The sequence below is a fragment of the Pelobates fuscus genome, chromosome 11 (genome assembly GCF_036172605.1).
Source record: "Pelobates fuscus isolate aPelFus1 chromosome 11, aPelFus1.pri, whole genome shotgun sequence".
Taxonomy (NCBI): domain Eukaryota; kingdom Metazoa; phylum Chordata; class Amphibia; order Anura; family Pelobatidae; genus Pelobates; species Pelobates fuscus.
The window spans coordinates 43122688-43141334 of record NC_086327.1 but is presented as its reverse complement, the minus strand read 5'-3'; the positions used below and the strand labels follow the sequence as shown (position 1 = coordinate 43141334).

Sequence of the window (18647 nt, the reverse complement as noted above, 5' to 3'; positions counted from 1 at the left end):
TATGTGACATGAGACTTTGTTTCACAACAACAGTCGCGGTGTGTATCATTCTTGGAATATAAGGTAATGTTTCACCTTTGGATTAGGTATTGCTTACTGTGCGCATATGTGGATCCTCCGGACAGAGGCAAACGACCTGTCTTTTCCACAGGGGTGTGGAGTGATGAGTGTTGCCCGAGTTGGAGGAGTATGGTGAGGAGGTAGGATGGGAGAAGGGAGGGGAGATGCAGGGGCGAGGGCGGGGTGGCCCAGTAGGACCTAGGTTCCAATCGGATGTGTATTTGCCAAAGTGGGTTTGTTGGAAGAAGGGGTGGGCCCGGCCCCTTGTCTACTGCCGCCCTGGCTTTAACCTAGTCTCCTGCTTATTAGACACCCATGCGTCCCTTTGGGCCCAACCCTCCATCTTTTTGTGGGTTCTGGTGGAGCTCAAGTGTGCCATTTTCTCATATTGACTGTTGGTAGTGACCTGTTATATTACCTCCTCTTTGCAAGGTATCTTGGTTGATTTCCATTTCCTTGTAATGAGCAGGTTTGCCAAAACTAGGGTATGAAATTCCAGTTTCTTTTGGGTGGGTGTAAGGTCACTTCTTTCAGTCCTGGGAGCACCTCTGATAATAGTATGGTTATCATATTCCAGTAAGGCTGAAGAGCCGAACAGTCCCACCAGATATGCGATATTGTGCCCCCATGCATACTGCACCTCCAACATGTGTCAGGTGCATCGGGGTAGATCCGGGCCAGCTTTGTGGGAACCAGGTACTAGCGTGTCATTATCTTTCTAATCAGTTCTACGTGAGAGATGCAGTGGGTAAAGGATGTATATGTTCGAAAAGCTGTAAATTGACGTTGGGGCTTGTGGATTGGCTGGACTGTTAGCAGATTCCAAATTCTCCAATCTGGTGGGAATAGTGGAAATGGAAGCCACTACTGATGAAACCATATTACAAAATTTGGCCAGACTGTGTTAAATAGAACCCTCTTGGCTGGTACCTAGTCTTTCATTATCATTATGAGATTTGAAAAATCAGAACAAATTAGAACAGGATCTTGCTCGGTATTTGCTAAGGACATATATAGTCACCATGAGCCGAAACGTTAGACATGCTATGAACGTAAAAGAATGATATCAGTATGTGGACTGAGCACACGTAACTTGGACCGGCATGCTATTGTTAATGCCAAGTGGCTAAATTAGATTACAATGATATCATGGTGACAAGTGAGGACCTGCTAGTTGTCAAGTGGTGAGAGAAGCTCGACCTATGTAGAGCCATAGGTGGTGGGGTGTTGGCCTACGGTGATAATTACAAGATTTAATATACAGGGAGTGCAGAATTATTAGGCAAATGAGTATTTTGACCACATCATCCTCTTTATGCACGTTGTCTTACTCCAAGCTGTATAGGCTTGAAAGCCTACTACCAATTAAGCATATTAGGTTATGTGCATCTCTGTAATGAGAAGGGGTGTGGTCTAATGACATCAACACCCTATATCAGGTGTGCATAATTATTAGGCAACTTCCTTTCCTTTGGCAAAATGGGTGAAAAGAAGGACTTGACAGGCTCAGAAAAGTCAAAAATAGTGAGATATCTTGCAGAGGGATGCAGCACTCTTAAAATTGCAAAGCTTCTGAAGCGTGATCATCGAACAATCAAGCGTTTCATTCAAAATAGTCAACAGGGTCGCAAGAAGCGTGTGGAGAAACCAAGGCGCAAAATAACTGCCCATGAACTGAGAAAAGTCAAGCGTGCAGCTGCCAAGATGCCACTTGCCACCAGTTTGGCCATATTTCAGAGCTGCAACATCACTGGAGTGCCCAAAAGCACAAGGTGTGCAATACTCAGAGACATTGCCAAGGTAAGAAAGGCTGAAAGATGACCACCACTGAACAAGACACACAAGCTGAAACGTCAAGACTGGGCCAAGAAATATCTCAAGACTGATTTTTCTAAGGTTTTATGGACTGATGAAATGAGAGTGAGTCTTGATGGGCCAGATGGATGGATTGGTAAAGGGCAGAGAGCTCCAGTCCGACTCAGACGCCAGCAAGGTGGAGGTGGAGTACTGTTTGGGCTGGTATCATCAAAGATGAGCTTGTGGGGCCTTTTTGGGTTGAGGATGGAGTCAAGCTCAACTCCCAGTCCTACTGCCAGTTTCTGGAAGACACCTTCTTCAAGCAGTGGTACAGGAAGAAGTCTGCATCCTTCAAGAAAAACATGATTTTCATGCAGGACAATGCTCCATCACACGCGTCCAAGTACTCCACAGCGTGGCTGGCAAGAAAGGGTATAAAAGAAGAAAATCTAATGACATGGCCTCCTTGTTCACCTGATCTGAACCCCATTGAGAACCTGTGGTCCATCATCAAATGTGAGATTTACAAGGAGGGAAAACAGTACACCTCTCTGAACAGTGTCTGGGAGGCTGTGGTTGCTGCTGCACGCAATGTTGATGGTGAACAGATCAAAACACTGACAGAATCCATGGATGGCAGGCTTTTGAGTGTCCTTGCAAAGTAAGGTGGCTATATTGGTCACTGATTTGTTTTTGTTATGTTTTTGAATGTCAGAAATGTATATTTGTGAATGTTGAGATGTTATATTGGTTTCACTGGTAAAAATAAATAATTGAAATGGGTTATAATATATTATATATTTGTTTTTTGTTAAGTTGCTTAATAATTATGCACAGTAATAGTCACCTGCACACACAGATATCCCCCTAAAATAGCTATAACTAAAAACAAACTAAAAACTACTTCCAAAAATATTCAGCTTTGATATTAATGAGTTTTTTGGGTTCATTGAGAACATGGTTGTTGTTCAATAATAAAATTAATCCTCAAAAATACAACTTGCCTAATAATTCTGCACTCCCTGTAGAATGGGAGTGACAGATGAGGCCCTAAGGGACACTATGCCACCCCCCCCCCCCACCATGGGGCCCTTTGTTATGTATTGTCATTATCAGGGGAAACAAATTATAAACTGAATTAACATATGTTTAACTATTCTGTAATACCTGTCAAGCTTCATAATAACTACAACATCCTTTAGTTATTATGGTGCCTGGAATTCTTTAGTGTAGCCCAATGGTAAACTGTACTTTTGCAAATAGTTTGACACTTACTTGTCTCTGCTAGATATCATTGTTCATTGAGTCTCATCTGATATAGGAAAGTAAAAGTCCATAATTCTGTATTATCTTACCAAGTTGGGACATTATTCATTGGCTAGCAACCATCAGCTCACACCCTCAGCAAATGAACAATGTCCTAGTTTGGTCAAAACTGATATGATAATTCAGAAATATGAATTTCTGTTTTACGATACCAACTCTGCGTGAAAAGAACACAGGTAGTCGACATTGTCAGGTAAGTGTTAAACCATTTTCTGTTCTCCACTATGGTACTGGAAAGATTAATAAGAACTTTGTCCTAGTATTGTTCGTAATTAATTTTTACATGCACATTGTTTTTCACTTTTTAAAAATGGTGAATGCAATGTGATGATATAACTTGTTATGACAGATGTTACTAAACAGCAAGTATTCAAGACTGTAGTTATGGTTAGAAAATGGATGGTAATTTCTGGCTGCTAATAACTAATGATTGTTGTTATTAACAACTGCTTATAACAGATAATAAGTAACAAGATTGGAAATAAGCCCAAACATTGCTAACATTGGTCCTACAAATTACAGGTTTAAAACGACGTTGGGCATCCTCACACTATGCATGAGGATTTCCAGCGTCGCCGGAATCCCCAATAGGAAAGCATTGAATAATGTTTTCCTCTGGGGTGATCCTAATGCGAGCGCGGCCATTGCCGCGGATGCGCATTAGGTCTTCCCCGCCGACAGCAAGCGGCGGGGAGGAACATGGGCGGACCTGAGTCAGTGCCGAGGGACATTGGCGCTGGACCCAGGTAAGTGACAGTAGGGATTATTAACGACTTCTGCACCACGGGAGTGGGTCTTGACAAAAGAAGAAGCTATAGTGCCAGGAAAACGAGTTTGTTTTCCTGACACTATAGTTTCCCTTTAAGGCTTTACTAAAACGTAGATGTCTAGAACTTATAACACATACATGTGACAGAAAAGAGGTGACATTGAAGGTTCCAGATAATACTCCGTATTCATGTCAAAGGGTTCAACAAAGTACACCAAAGTACCATTCGCTTGTAAGGAATCTTGCATAAATAAGAGCTTTTCTATTTCTGTACTGATTTGTTAATGTTAACTTTTCTAGTTCTTGTTGTCTGTAAAATAATAACCTGTATAAAACTATTGAGAAAATATTCAGTTATAAGAAAAAAATATATATTTTTCTTTAATTCTGATTATTATTCAGACTTTAAGTATATATTAGAAAGTAGAATGTTCATCTCACAATTTCACTTGAGACACATGAAGGGGCTGGGGAGGGAATGAGACACATGAAGGGACTGGGGGAGGGAATGAGACACATGGAGGGGCTCAGTGGAGGGAATGAGACAAATGATGGGCTGGGGGAAGGAATGAGACACCTGGAGGGGATGAGGGGAGGGAATGAGACACATGGATGACCTGGGGTGCAGAATAAGACACATGGAGGGGCTTGGGGAGAATGAGACACAAATAGGGGCAGGGGCATTGGACACGTGTAGGAGCTGGGAGGAGGAGAATGAGACACATGGAGGAGCTGGGGGGGGATGAGACATATGTAGGAGCTGGGGGTAGGAGAAAGAGACACATGTAGGGGATAGGGGGGAATGAGACAAATGGAAGAGCAGGAGGGGAGAATGAGAGACTTGGAAAGGCTGTGGGGAGAAAGAGAAACCTGGATGGATGTTGGGGGGGGGGGGGGGAGAATGAGACAGATGGAGGGGCTGAGGGCCATGAGTCACATTGGAGTCCAGGGCAATTTTTGCTACAGAGCCGATGGTATCTTGTTACACCTCTGTAGACTACATATGTGATGTGGGTCTGTAAAATAATTATGAGTTTATATTTTTACAGGTTATACACATAGTACAAATCATTGTGAAACCAAATCCACATTGATTAATTCACTCATATTACACATGTAGTGCACACATACACACATTACATATACAGTCACACAAATATACAATTTACGTTTAGTTGCTCACATTCATTTTATGTGTACAGTCACACATATCACAGAGGGTGCATCATTCACACATATATATGTTTACTTACTTATGTGGTTATAGAGAGGTCCAATGTTGGGGGCTTTTAGTATGGGGGAGATTCCAAGGGATGGTGATCAGCATAGTGACTGGTGGGACGCAAGTATTTAAAATAGCGTCCCCCCAGTCACACTATGCTGCAGCAGAAAACATTAATACACCAAATTAAAAACAAGTTAGTGCTAAAAGTCGAAGCTTATGTGTTTCTCATATTGGAAATAATACGATGATTGATACAACATACAAGTTGTGAATACATAGTTGGAAAATAATTACATGTTGTTGTTTCTTTTTCTGTTCTTGCGTGGGGAATTGTATATTTGTTGATCCCTTTGGATGTAACCTGGTTTATGTACAAAATAATTAAACCTGTATAAAAACATTGGAACATTATTCAATTATAGGAAACATACTTTCTTTAATTATTATTCTTATCAATGTAAGTACATGTTGGGAAGTAGAATGTTCATCTCACAATTTCAATTTCTTGTTTTGTCAGATCCCTCAGCAGTAAGTAATGTGAACATAACTGGCAGTACAACCACAACTTTGACCTTAACATGGATTGACCCCAATGACATAAACAGAGACACCTATTCCTATAAAATTAAAGTGTCTAATGGAAGCAATTCCTGGGATATTATCACAGACCGAAATGTTACCAGTAAAGAAGTGCAAAACCTTTTACCTGGAGTAAACTACACATTCACAATTAATACTCTGACCATAAATAATAAATCAAGCTCTGACTCTCCACCCGTCACTGGAACAACAAGTAGGTAGACCTTTATGTGTGTCTGTAAGTTATAGCTAAAAGCACATTCTCAATTGTTTCCAGGGTTGTTTTAATGTCACTTAAAATAAAAATAACACATTTGATAAATTTGCATCAGAGAAAATTTGTGTAAGTAGAAACAAACCAGTAAAATATCATGGGGCAGAAATGTAACACATATTTGTTGTCACAGTCATAAACAGTCAAAGTACAGCCTGAGTTTTGTCCTGCCTAGGGCAGCACAAAACCAGGATACACCACTGCTTGAAACCCATCCAATCACAGTGCTCTGTGTCATTTTACACAGCGTGGGAAAATTCCAAAGAACTTTACCCTGCTGTGTAAAATGACATAGAGCACTGTGATTGGATGGCCCCCACCCGCCGCCCAGGGGTGGGGGCCGGAGAGGGGGAGGACAGTAGGTCCCCCCCTCATTATCTTTATGGCCCCCCCCCCGCCACCCAGGGGTGTGGGGCCGGGGGCGAGGACAGCAGGTTTCCCCCCCCCCCCTCATTATCTTTATGGCCCCCACCCGCAGTCCAGGGGTGGGGGCCGGGGGGAAGGAGAGTAGGTCCCCCCCCTCATTATCATTATGGCTCCCACCCGCAGCCCACGGGTGGGGGCCGGGGGGAGGACAGTAGGTCCCCCCCCTCATTATCATTATGGCCCCCACCCGCCGCCCAGGGGTGGGGGCCTGGGGGGGAGGACAGTAGGTCCCCGTCCCCCCCATTGTTATTTATGGCCCCCTACACACCGTGCAGGGGTGGGGGCCTCATAGTAGGGTTTTTTTTTACAGTGAGCAGCCACAGGCTGCTCACTGTTTAGTAGATATGCCCCATACTCGCGGTATAGCGAGTAGGGGCATTCAGGAGATTTTATTCTCCTTTATACTATTATGGAGGTCATATTGACCCCCATAGAGTGAGAGGGGGACCTGGGGGGGGCTTATGAAGTGGTGGGGAGCACTGCTCCCTGCCGCTTCTGTCTTTACATATTACAAGTAGGGAGCTGCGTGCCGGTAGCTCCCTCCTTGTAATAAACTGAACGAACAAACGAACACTGATACTGAGTGTTAGTTTGTTTGTCTGATTTTTCTATTCATTCATTCGTCTGTCTGATGAATGAATAGATGAAATTCCCGTTCGCATGTCCAGGTGTTTCACTGGGCATGTGCGGGAATCTCGGTGCTATCTAGTGTGGGCAGATGACGTGTCCCACAGGGACTTCACCTACCCACACAAAGATGGCGGCGCCCTGAATATAGATCGGGCAGTAAATAAAGATTAATAAATAGGTAATCTGGGGGGTTTAGGGGCATTTGGGGGTGACTAAGGGGTCAGTTGGATGTATGGGAGGCGGGAGGGGGGTTACAAAAAAACGGGATTCAGCATGACAGTGCCGCTTTAATTTCTCAATTTTGTTCCAATTTACGAGACACATATCATCCCCTGGTTGCTCAGCTAGCCGAGTTGGCAAGGAGGAAATAAAATATAATACATAAATAATATAAATAAAAAATACACAAATAATTAAATAGGACTCCACTGAATCTGGGGGAGGGGGCTCTCAACCTTTCATAATTAGCAGCGGTTAGAACATTGATAAAATTGTCCTTCTTTGTTTGATACATCACAATGTTGCCATCCTCCCTCAGCCCTGTCTCTCCACTCCCTGAAGCTAGGTGGCAGCACAGCTCACCTACATATTAAACCTAATGTTCTCAGTTCACACACATCATTGTCACAATGTAATATGTGTGCTAGACTGCATACGTGATGTGGGTGTGTAAAATAATTATGAGTGCATAATTATTGTAGATGTATATACATGGGAATTAGATAACATTGCAGTTATCATTGTAGTTTTAATTCGCTGACAAATTAGAAGACTGCATTACTATAAATGCATTACTCTGCCCTCCAGAGGTTGGGGAGTGGAGGGGGGGGGGGGGGGGGGGATCTATTTGACACTTTGTACACAGAGTAGTCCAGCTTTGCTTTATGTTATGGGTTAGACACAGTACAAATAAATGTGAAACCAAACCCATATTGATTCATTCACTCACATTACACATGTAGTGCACACATACACAAATAACATATAGAGTCACACAAATATACAATTGACGTTAAGTTGCTCACATTAATTTTATGTGTACAGTAACACATATCACAGAGGCACTATCATTCACACATATATACATTTAGTTACATATGTGGTTATAGAGAGGTCCAATGTTGCGGGCTTCAGTAGGGGGAGAAATTCCCAGAGGATGGTGATCAGCATAGTGTGACTGGTGGGACGCATGTATTTTGCTTGGCCTCCCCCCAACCACACTATGCTTCAGCAAAAGACTTAAAATACATCACTTCCAGTAGGTTGCAAAAACACAAATAAAACAGAAGTATGTGCTAAAATTTGATGCCCCTGTGTTTCTCCCACTGGAAGTATTATGTCATTGATACAACGCACAGGTTGAGAATGCATAGTTAGAAGACAATTGCATGTTGCTGTTTCTTTTTCTTTTCTGTTCTTGCGTGGGGAATTGTATATTTGTTGATCCCTTTGGATGTTAACCCAGTTTATGTACAAAATAATAACCTGTATAAAAACATTGGGAAATTATTTAATTATAAGAAAAAAATAATTATTTAATTATTATAATTATTATTATTGCCATTTATATAGCGCCAAAAAATTCCGTAGCGCTTTGCAATATTATAAAAGGGAGAGGTTTAACAATAAATAAGACAAGTGCAAAGAACTTACAGAACGATAGGTTGAAGAGGACCCTGCTCAAACGAGCTTGCAGTCTATAGTAGGTGGGGTAAAAACACAATAGGACAGGAGATAGCAATCACTTATTATCATTAAGAATGTAAGTACATGTTAGGAAGTAGAATGTTCATCTCACAATTTCAATTTCTTGTTTTGTCAGATCCCTCGGCGTTAAGTAAAGTGAACATAACCAACAGTACAACCACAACTTTGACCTTAACATGGATTGACCCCAATGACATAAACAGAGACACCTATTCCTATAAAATTAAAGTGTCTAATGGAAGCAATTCTTGGGATATTATCACAGACCAAAATGTTACCAGTAAAGAAGTGCAAAACCTTTTACCTGGAGTAAACTACACATTCGCAATTAATACTCTGACCATAAATAAGAAATCAAGCTCTGACTCTCCACCCGTCACTGGAACAACAAGTAGGTAGACCTTTATGTGTGTCTGTAAGTTATAGCTAACAGCACATCCTCAATTGTTTCCAGGGTTGTTTTAATTTCAATAAAAATAAAAATAACACATTTGATAACTTTGCATCAGAGAAAATTTGTGTAAGTAGAAACAAACCAGTAAAATATCATGGGGCAGAAATGTAACACATATTTGTTGTCACAGTCATAAACAGTCAAAGTACAGTTACGGATACAGCTTGTAATGTGATGTGAAGTTCATAATAGTAACCCTAGAGAAGACTAATCAGAGGAATAAAAGGCGTGCAATAGAGAAATGTAGATGTATATACATGGGGATTAGATAACATTGCAGCCATCATTGTAGGTTTAATTTGCTGACGAATTAGAAGACTGTATCACTATAAATGCATTACCCTGCCCTCCAGAGTTTGGGGGAGTCTGACACTTTGTACACAGAGTACTCCAGCTTTGCTTTATGTTATAGGTTATACACATAGTACAAATCAATGTGAAACAAACCCATATTGATTAATTCACTCACATTACACATGTAGTGCACACATAACATATAGAGTCACACAAATATAAAATTGACGTTTAGTTGCTCACATTCATTTTATGTGTACAGTCAGGACCGGTGCTAGGATTTTTAGTTACACAGGCGAAGATGCATTTTGGTGCCCCCCACCCTCGTTCAAAATAAGGTTCATACAAACACAGAAATAATCATACAGACATACAGACACAGACAGAGACATACATGCAGGCATATAGACATCATGGCGGCGGGCACCTGGTCGCAGGGATGTGACCCCTGCGACCGCGGTATGTACGCCAGTGCATGCAGATGCACACACAATTAAAGGACCACTACAGACACCCAGATCACATCAGCTCAATGAAGTGGTCTGGGTGTCAGGTCCCTCTAGTTTTAACCCTGCAGCTGAAAACATGTTTCACCGAGGGTTAATCCAGCCTCTTGTTGATGTCTCACTGACAGCCGCTAGAGGAGCTTCCGCTATTCTAAAACACTGAACGTCCATAGGAAAGCATTGAGTAAGGCTTTCCTATGGGCGGTTTGAATGCATGCGCGGCAAGAGCATTCGGAGCTGAGAGGCGGAGGGATCCCCAGCGCCAAGGGAGTCCGGCGCTAGAGAAAGGTAAGTGCTGAAGACACACACACACTCTCACGAACAGATGCATACACACCAGCTAACAGACACACACATTTACTGACAGACACACTCAGCGACAGACATACATACACACTCACTTACAAAACATACACTCTCACTGACACACACTCACTAACAGACATCAAGCAGACTCACTAATACACACACAAACACACTCAGTAAGAGACACACAGTAACACACTTACTGACACTCACTAGCAGACACACTCACTGACACTCACTAGCAGACACACTCACTGACACTCACTAGCAGACACACTCACTGACACTCACTAGCAGACACACTAGCAGACACACACTGACACTCACTAGCAGACACACACTGACACTCACTAGGAGGCACACACACTGACACTAGCAGACACACTCACTGACACTAGCAGACACACTCACTGACACTAGCAGACACACTCACTGACACTAGCAGACACACACACTGACACTCACTAGCAGACACTCATTGACACTCACTGACACTCACTAGCAGACACACACACTGACACTCACTAGCAGACACACTCACTGACACTCACTAGCAGACACACACACTGACACTCACTAGCAGACACACTCACTGACACTCACTAGCAGACACACACACTGACACTCACTGAGACTCACTAGCAGACACACACACTGACACTCACTGACACTCACTAGCAGACACACACACTGACACTCACTAGCAGACACACTCACTGACACTCACTAGCAGACACACACACTGACACTCACTAGCAGCCACACACACACACACACTAACACTAACACATGGTTTTTTTTTTTTTTAAATCCCCCAGCCTCCTTACCTTTTTGGAGTGCTGAAGGGATTCCCTGGGGTCCAGTGGTGCTGCTAGGCTCCTGGGCTCCTTGGCTGTCTGTCTCCCTGGCTGGCTGTCTCCCTTGGTGGCTGTCTCCCTTGGTGGCTGGCTGTCTGTCTCCCAGGCTGGCGGGCTGGTGGGCGGGCGCGAGGGAGCACTCTCCCATGTGTGCTTCCTCTTCAGCTCCCTCGCGCACCGCGTAGGGATGCCGGCGCCGGAAGATGACGTCATCTTCCGGCTCCGGTATCAGTATGCGGCGCGCGAGGGAGCTGAAGAGGAAGCACACATGGGAGAGTGCTCCCTCGCGCGCCCGCAGAACCGGGCGCTCGGCCACGCTACAAAAGGTCGTCAGTTGGAGGGGAGCGCAGAGCGCTTCCCTCCTTCCGGTCAGCCTGATTTTGCGCCCCCAGGGCCGGTGCGCCCTAAGGCGGCCGCCTGGGCCGCCTTATGGTAGCGCCGGCCCTGTGTACAGTAACACATATCACAGAGGCACTATCATTCACACATATATGCATTTAGTTACATATGTGGTTATAGAGAGGTCCAATGTTGGGGGCTTCAGTAGGGGGAGAAATTCCAAGAGGATGGTGATCAGCATAGTGTGGCTGGTGGGACGCATGTATTTAACTTGGCGTCCCCCCAACCACACTATGTTTCAGCAAATAACTTAAATACATTACTTCCTCTAGGGTGCATAAACACAAATAAAACACAAGTAGGGGCTAAAATGTGATGCACTTGTGTTTCTCCCACTGGAAGTATTATGTCATTGATACAACGCACAGGTTGAGAATGCATAGTTAGAAGACAATTGCATGTTGCTGTTTCTTTTTCTTTTCTGTTCTTGCATGGGGAATTGTATATTTGTTGATCCCTTTGGATGTTAACCCGGTTTATGTACAAAATAATAACCTGTATAAAAACATTGTGAAATTATTTAATTATAAGAAAAATATGTATTTAATTATTATTATTATTATTGGCATTTAAATATCGCCAACAGATTCCGTAGCGCTTTGCAATATTACAAAAGGGGGAAGTTTAACAATAAATAAGACATTTACAAAAATTTACAGAACGATAGGTTGAAGAGGACCCTGCTCAAACGAGCTTGCAGTCTATAGTAGGTGGGGTCAAAACACAATAAGACAGGAGACAGCAATCACTGATTATCATTAAGAATGTAAGTACATGTTAGGAAGTAAAATGTTCATCTCACAATTTCAATTTCTTGTTTTGTCAGATCCCTCGGCGTTAAGTAATGTGAACATAACTGGCAGTACAACCACAACTTTGACCTTAACATGGATTGACCCCAATGACATAAACAGAGAAACCTATTCCTATAAATTTAAAGTGTCGAATGGAAGCAATTCCTGGGATATTATCCCAGACCAAAATGTTACCAGTAAAGAAGTGCAAAACCTTTTACCTGGAGTAAACTACACATTCACAATTAATACTCTGACCATAAATAATATACCAAGCTCTGACTCTCCACCCGTCACTGGAACAACAAGTAGGTAGACCTTTATGTGTGTCTGTAAGTTATAGCTAACAGCACATCCTCAATCGTTTCCAGGCTTGTTTTAATGTCACTTAAAATAAAAATAACACGGTCATAAACAGTCAAAGTACAGTCAAAGTACAGTTACGGATACAGCTTGTAATGTGATGTGAAGTACATAATAGTAACCCTAGAGAAGACTAGTCAGAGGAGTAAAAGGCGTGCAATAGAGAAATGTAGATGTATATACATGGGGATTAGATAACATTGCAGTTATCATTGTAGGTTTAATTTGCTGACGAATTAGAAGACTGTATCACTATAAATGCATTACCCTGCCCTCCAGAGTTTGGGGAGTGGGGGGGATCTATTTGACACTTTGTACACAGAGTACTCCAGCTTTGCTTTATGTTATAGGTTATACACATAGTCAGGGCCGGCCTTAGGTGTTCAGGTGCCCTGTGCGAGCCAATATTGTGGCGACCCGCCCCCACCATCTTTGTTTGACCCCCTCTAGACACTTTCAGGCACATTCACAATCTGTCACCTGCACCCCCTTCAACAAAACCCTGCCCCTCTTCATCAGTACCCTGTCCCCCTTTACCACCAGTCCCCTGCCCCCTTCATCAGTACCCTGCCCCCCTTTATCACCAGGCCCCTGCCCCCCTTTATCACCAACCATTGCCCCCCTTATCACTAGCCCCCCCATCACCAGCCCTCTGTCCCCTTTGGCACTAGCCACCTGCCCCCCGTTATCACTAGCCCCCCTTCACCAGCCCTCTGCCACCTTTATCACTAGCCACCTGCCCCCTTATCACTAGCCCCCTGCTGCCCTTTATCACCTGCCCTCTGCCCCTTTTATCACTAGCCCCCTGCCCGCTTCAATAAAATGCAATAGTTATATTAAAAAATAAAAAAAGCAATAAGAACAAACCCTTACATTAAAGGCTGCTGCTCCCTGTATCCAGCTGTTAGTTTTTCCCACTCCGCTCACTCGCCGACTGAAGAGCACCTGCCGCCCTGACGCCCACTGAGCGGATCCTTCCGACGTCGCACCCCCACACTCCTCCTCCACGCTCCTCTTGCATTCCAATTCGGGCCGGTTTGTGAGTGACCGACTGCGAGCTGTGTCGACCACCTGGCACCCCTGTTGCCATGGCGCCCTGTGCGGCCGCCAAGCTCGCACACCCCAAAGACCGGCCCTGGTTACAGTCAAACAAAAAGGCATACAGTCTGGCACAGTTACACAGGCAGACAGTCACACGCAGAGTACAGTCTCACACACAGACAGACAGACAGTCAGATACTGTTACAGACTGTCACACACAGAGTACAGTCTCACACACAGGTAGACAGTCACACACACAGTACAGTCTCTCACTCACACACACACACACACGTGCACACACGCAGACAGTCAGACACTGTTACAGTCACACACAGAGTAGAGTCTCACACACACACACACACAGACACACACAGTCAGACACTGTTAAAGTCACACACAGAGTACAGTCTCACACACACACAGGCAGACAGTCTCTCTCTCACACACACACCCAGACAGTCAGACACTGTTACAGTCACACACAGAGTAGAGTCTCACACACACACAAGCAGACAGTCACACACAGAGTACAGTCACACACACACACACACACACACACAGACACACAGTCAGACACTGTTAAAGTCACACACAGAGTACAGTCACACACACACACACAGTACAGTCACAATGACCTATTTCCCTTATGGCTGGAAGGGAGGAGTGGAAGCAGGGATTATTTTCTGTACAGTACAGCTCCAGTGTCTTTTAGCCACATAGTAAGCATTGTCGAAAAAAACAGCCCAGGAGATGATGACAGTCCGGGTGGTCTGGCAACAATCAAAAAGCCAATTCAATGGCCGATTTCGCCATTAAGGAGCTGGAGCATGCTTTTCTCAACAACTCAACTGCATGGCCGAATGATGCATAGGAAACAGAACAGAGTTCCAAGTCGATGTCATCATTAACTGATGACCCCTTAGGGTACGACAAATGGTGGATTAGTCTAAATTTACCCACATCCTTCTTAGGAACAACCCCCAATGGCGAAATCTGTAAGTCCCAGAACGGAGGATCCACAAACAGCCCCGCCATCCTTCCCAGCTCAACCTCCTTAAAAAAATTGTCACAAGCCACCCCCAGGTGCTCTAAAGCCAACTTCAAGTTGTGAAAATGACGATTGACAACCCTATCCTTGAATGGAATAAAAAAGCCCTCTGGAAAACCCTCTCGCAACAAATGTGCATCGTCTTGGTAAGCATAGCGGCTTAGCCAATGTAAGCCGCAAATCACTTACCTTGGTAAGACCGGTCAGACCACCGCTCCCACGCAGAGAATAGATGCATTAAGCATCAGGGACGCCGGTCGGTATGCGCCCACCCCTTTTAAAGAGGCAGTGCACGCACATATGCTTAGAGGAGCTCTAAGCAAAAGAGCTCAATACACACGTACCTTCTGGGGGGCGTGGTTATCATAATCACGCCCCCAATCATATAAAAGTCCAGTTTGCCTCCAAATCAGTGCCCTGTTGTGGTTCCTAGTGTTCCTCTGTGTTCCTAGTTTCACCTCAGCGCCTTCCTGTATTCTTTTGGCTATTATCTGTGTATTGACCCGGCTTGCCTTTGACTACTCTGATTTCTGGTTTCCCTGACTCGGCTCATTCCTCGATTTAGTGTACTTATGTATTCCTTTGACCTCGTCTTGTTCCTGGCTTTCCTTAGTCCCCGTAAATCCGGCCAGTCTAAGGACCGGTATAGGGGCTTTCTATCTGTCTTTGTTGTTCTGGTGATTTTCACACTGCGTATTGGGTATTATCATAACAGCCAAGGCAACATTGCGCCGACCTTCACCGACGTTGGTCCCCGCTGAAGTGGACTGGACCACTATAGTTCCCCCCGCCCCCTGCTGCAACCTTACTTTGTTTGAAACACTTATGATTACTGTGCGCACATCCACAGCCGGAGCACTCCTGTTTAACCCCTTAAGGACCAAACTTCTGGAATAAAAGGGAATCATGACATGTCACACATGTCATGTGTCCTTAAGGGGTTAAATTTACAAGTAGCTCCCCACTTGCACTGTCCCTTGTTGAACAGCCAACAGAATATTTTTTTCTGAGCGGCAGGCGAGGAAGATGATGAACCCCTCGTCGGCCCCTCCCGAAATGGGGGCAGTCGTCTTTTGCGCCATCATCAATTTAAGCAATAGAGGCAGGTCTATCTGGTCCCACCGCATTCCCGTAATTGCCAACAAGCGCTGCCGAAATTGCTGGTCGTACTTCCACCATGCTAAGCCCCCATACGTACGATAGGCCTCCCAGATCCAGATAAGTAACAAAAGAACTGGAAACAACGCTTCAGGAATTTTTACCCTAGTACACTGGCTAATATACAAAAGGACCGCAGCCAATTACCGAAAGACTTCAATATCTTCCGATACCACCGCCTTTTCTCTTCTTCCTCCTTCTTGACATCCTTAACCCCTTAAGGACCAAACATCTGGAATAAAAGGGAATCATGACATGTCACACATGTCATGTGTCCTTAAGGGGTTAAGGTCCTCATCCTTCAAGTCAAGATACCCTTCCAGCGGAAGAAGGGAAAATATCTTTAGAAATTCCTTGCCAAATCCTTTCTTTCATGTCCTGTTTAAGATGACACCCTAAGGGTCCGGCGAAAGATACGTGCATATTCTGCCGTGCTGCTTCAAGTATAAGCCAGTTCACCCCGCTCATCCACTTCCCCTGATGCTGCGGCAGGAACCGTCGCATCATCTTTTCTGCTCAAGCCCGCTGACATAGTGCCCACAGCCCCTTTAGTACACCCGCCCCCTGGATGATCCCAAATTCTCCCAAATTGTGTCCCCTGGACCTCCCCTTCACGCAAAGTGTTTAGTAAGGATCTCAAGCTATCAATGAAATCTTTTATTTGTGGTGTAGAGGGTGACTCACCGCCTTGTGCCCGGCCGCTTGTGACCGCGGGGAAGCATTCCTTCCATCGACTCCCAGAGTGCCCAGCGCCGCACGCAATGAGTCAGGAGCACTGAAATAAGAACCAAATCTGGGTAAACTGTCATCCGATATCCCTATCAATCCCCTCCTAGATTCCAGCGGTTGGACAAGTTTATTAGCTCTGTGCCCTCTGTCCTGTCCGGGACGGCCGCAAGTAGTACGGGGCTTATCACTGGGGCTCCTGCTAGCTGACCTAGAGGCACTGTGGCAGCACCGGCTACACCTGGCTAACGAGACTGACCATCTCTCGCCGCTACGTCGCCGTCCCCCACTGAGCTGTCCTACAAGGGACCACCTGTCCTTGCGCTGTAACTGCTCATCCTCTGACAGGCTATCTTTGGATGTGCATCCCAGCTGGCTGCTCAGATTTGGCGCGGGTGAACGTGTTCTTGCCACCTGAGATCGAACTCCGTGTTCCTCCTGCCCATAGCCACTAAATAACAGCCTGTTAATTGCTACCTGGCCAGCCTGGCACTGCACATGTTTCCTGACCCCTGGCAGGGCCAGCAAGAGACCATCCATAACCCCACTGCTTACATTGGGATTAATGGGAATCTGTGCTGAGCTAACACTGGGCTTGATGGGAGTCTGTGATGAGCAGGGATACCCTCCCTCACCCCAAACCGCACTCCTGTACCTGAGCCAGCATTTCTATGGGATGTCCTGGACGTAGCATGTGCTGTAGCCGCATAAGGGGAACTAGCACAGCCACCCTCAGTTAATCCTGACCTGGACGCGCTTATTTCTGCTTCCTGTGCCTGGGCCTGCGTTTCTTTTGGGTGCCCTGGCCTTAGAAGGTGCAGGAGCCGCATTAGGGGAACTAGCACAGCTCTCCCAATTAATCCTGAACTTGCCTGCTTATTTCTGCTGCTAAGGGTACGAGGGGGAAGGGGCGACAGGGTGCCCATGCTCAGACTCACTAGATGAAGTCACCGACTGCAGTGTAGACTCCGTCCACCCGACGGCCCTCCTTGTACTCTGGAAGGCTGCCGCTGCCGCCCACGAGTTTCCTCCTCGCCTGCCCGTGGCCTACTTCTAGCCGGGCGCACACCGATGCTGGTCACGTGTGGGGGTATTTCCCGGCCCCACGCCACGGTCATCGTGAAACGCGGGCCACTGCTCTCCGTTGCCTGACACTGCGCCTCCGACCTCCTTGCCGAAAATTACTTTCAAGGCTCCCGGGCTTCTTCTTGTCTGTCCCGCTGGCAAATCACTTGTACTAAGGCAGTCCTGCGGCATTGTCCTCCGTGTTGGACGTCCCTCCATTACTGATGAGGGTCCTGTTGACGTCCCAGCCATTCCAAGACATTCCTGAATCCACCTGACGCCGTGCTGGCCCACCATCATCCGGACGCTCGCCAAGAAGGTTTCCACCGGATCCATCTGGAATAAAAAAGAGGGAGAATACAGGTAAGGGTAGGCTTGTTAAAATGGCAACTACCTAAAATACCCCCCTTAAGCCACCCCCTACTAACCCCCTAGCCACATCCTAATAGCCTCCTATGCCTGCCTCCTAGCTCTATCAGGGCCCATTCCTCCCACTGTGTCGCTGCATGGGCTACACTTCCATTAGGGTGCATAAACACAAGTAGGTGCTAAAATTTGATGCCCATGTGTTTCAAATACTGGAAGTATTATGTCATTGATACAACGCACAAGTTGTGAATGCATAGTTAGAAGACAATTTCATGTTGCTGTTTCTTTTTCTTTTCTGTTCTTGTATGGGGAATTATATATTTGTTGATCTCTTTGGATGTTAACCCGGTTTATGTACAAAATAATAACCTGTATAAAAACATTGGGAAATTATTTAATTATAAGAAAAAATACTTTTAAAAAATTATTAATATTATTGGCATTTATATAGCGCCAATAGATTCCGTGGCACTT

At 45.0% G+C, this 18647-nt stretch overlaps 1 protein-coding gene across 1 annotated transcript in view; it reads left to right on the top strand.

The window, feature by feature from the left end:
- The window catches only part of PTPRH (protein tyrosine phosphatase receptor type H), a 165371-nt gene that overhangs the window by 87185 nt on the left and 59539 nt on the right, over positions 1-18647 (top strand). The window contains exons 4-6 of the mRNA XM_063435559.1: positions 5695-5970; positions 8909-9184; positions 12436-12711. Coding sequence (XP_063291629.1) covers positions 5695-5970; positions 8909-9184; positions 12436-12711 — 828 coding nt within the window. The remainder of the gene's footprint in view (positions 1-5694; positions 5971-8908; positions 9185-12435; positions 12712-18647) is intronic.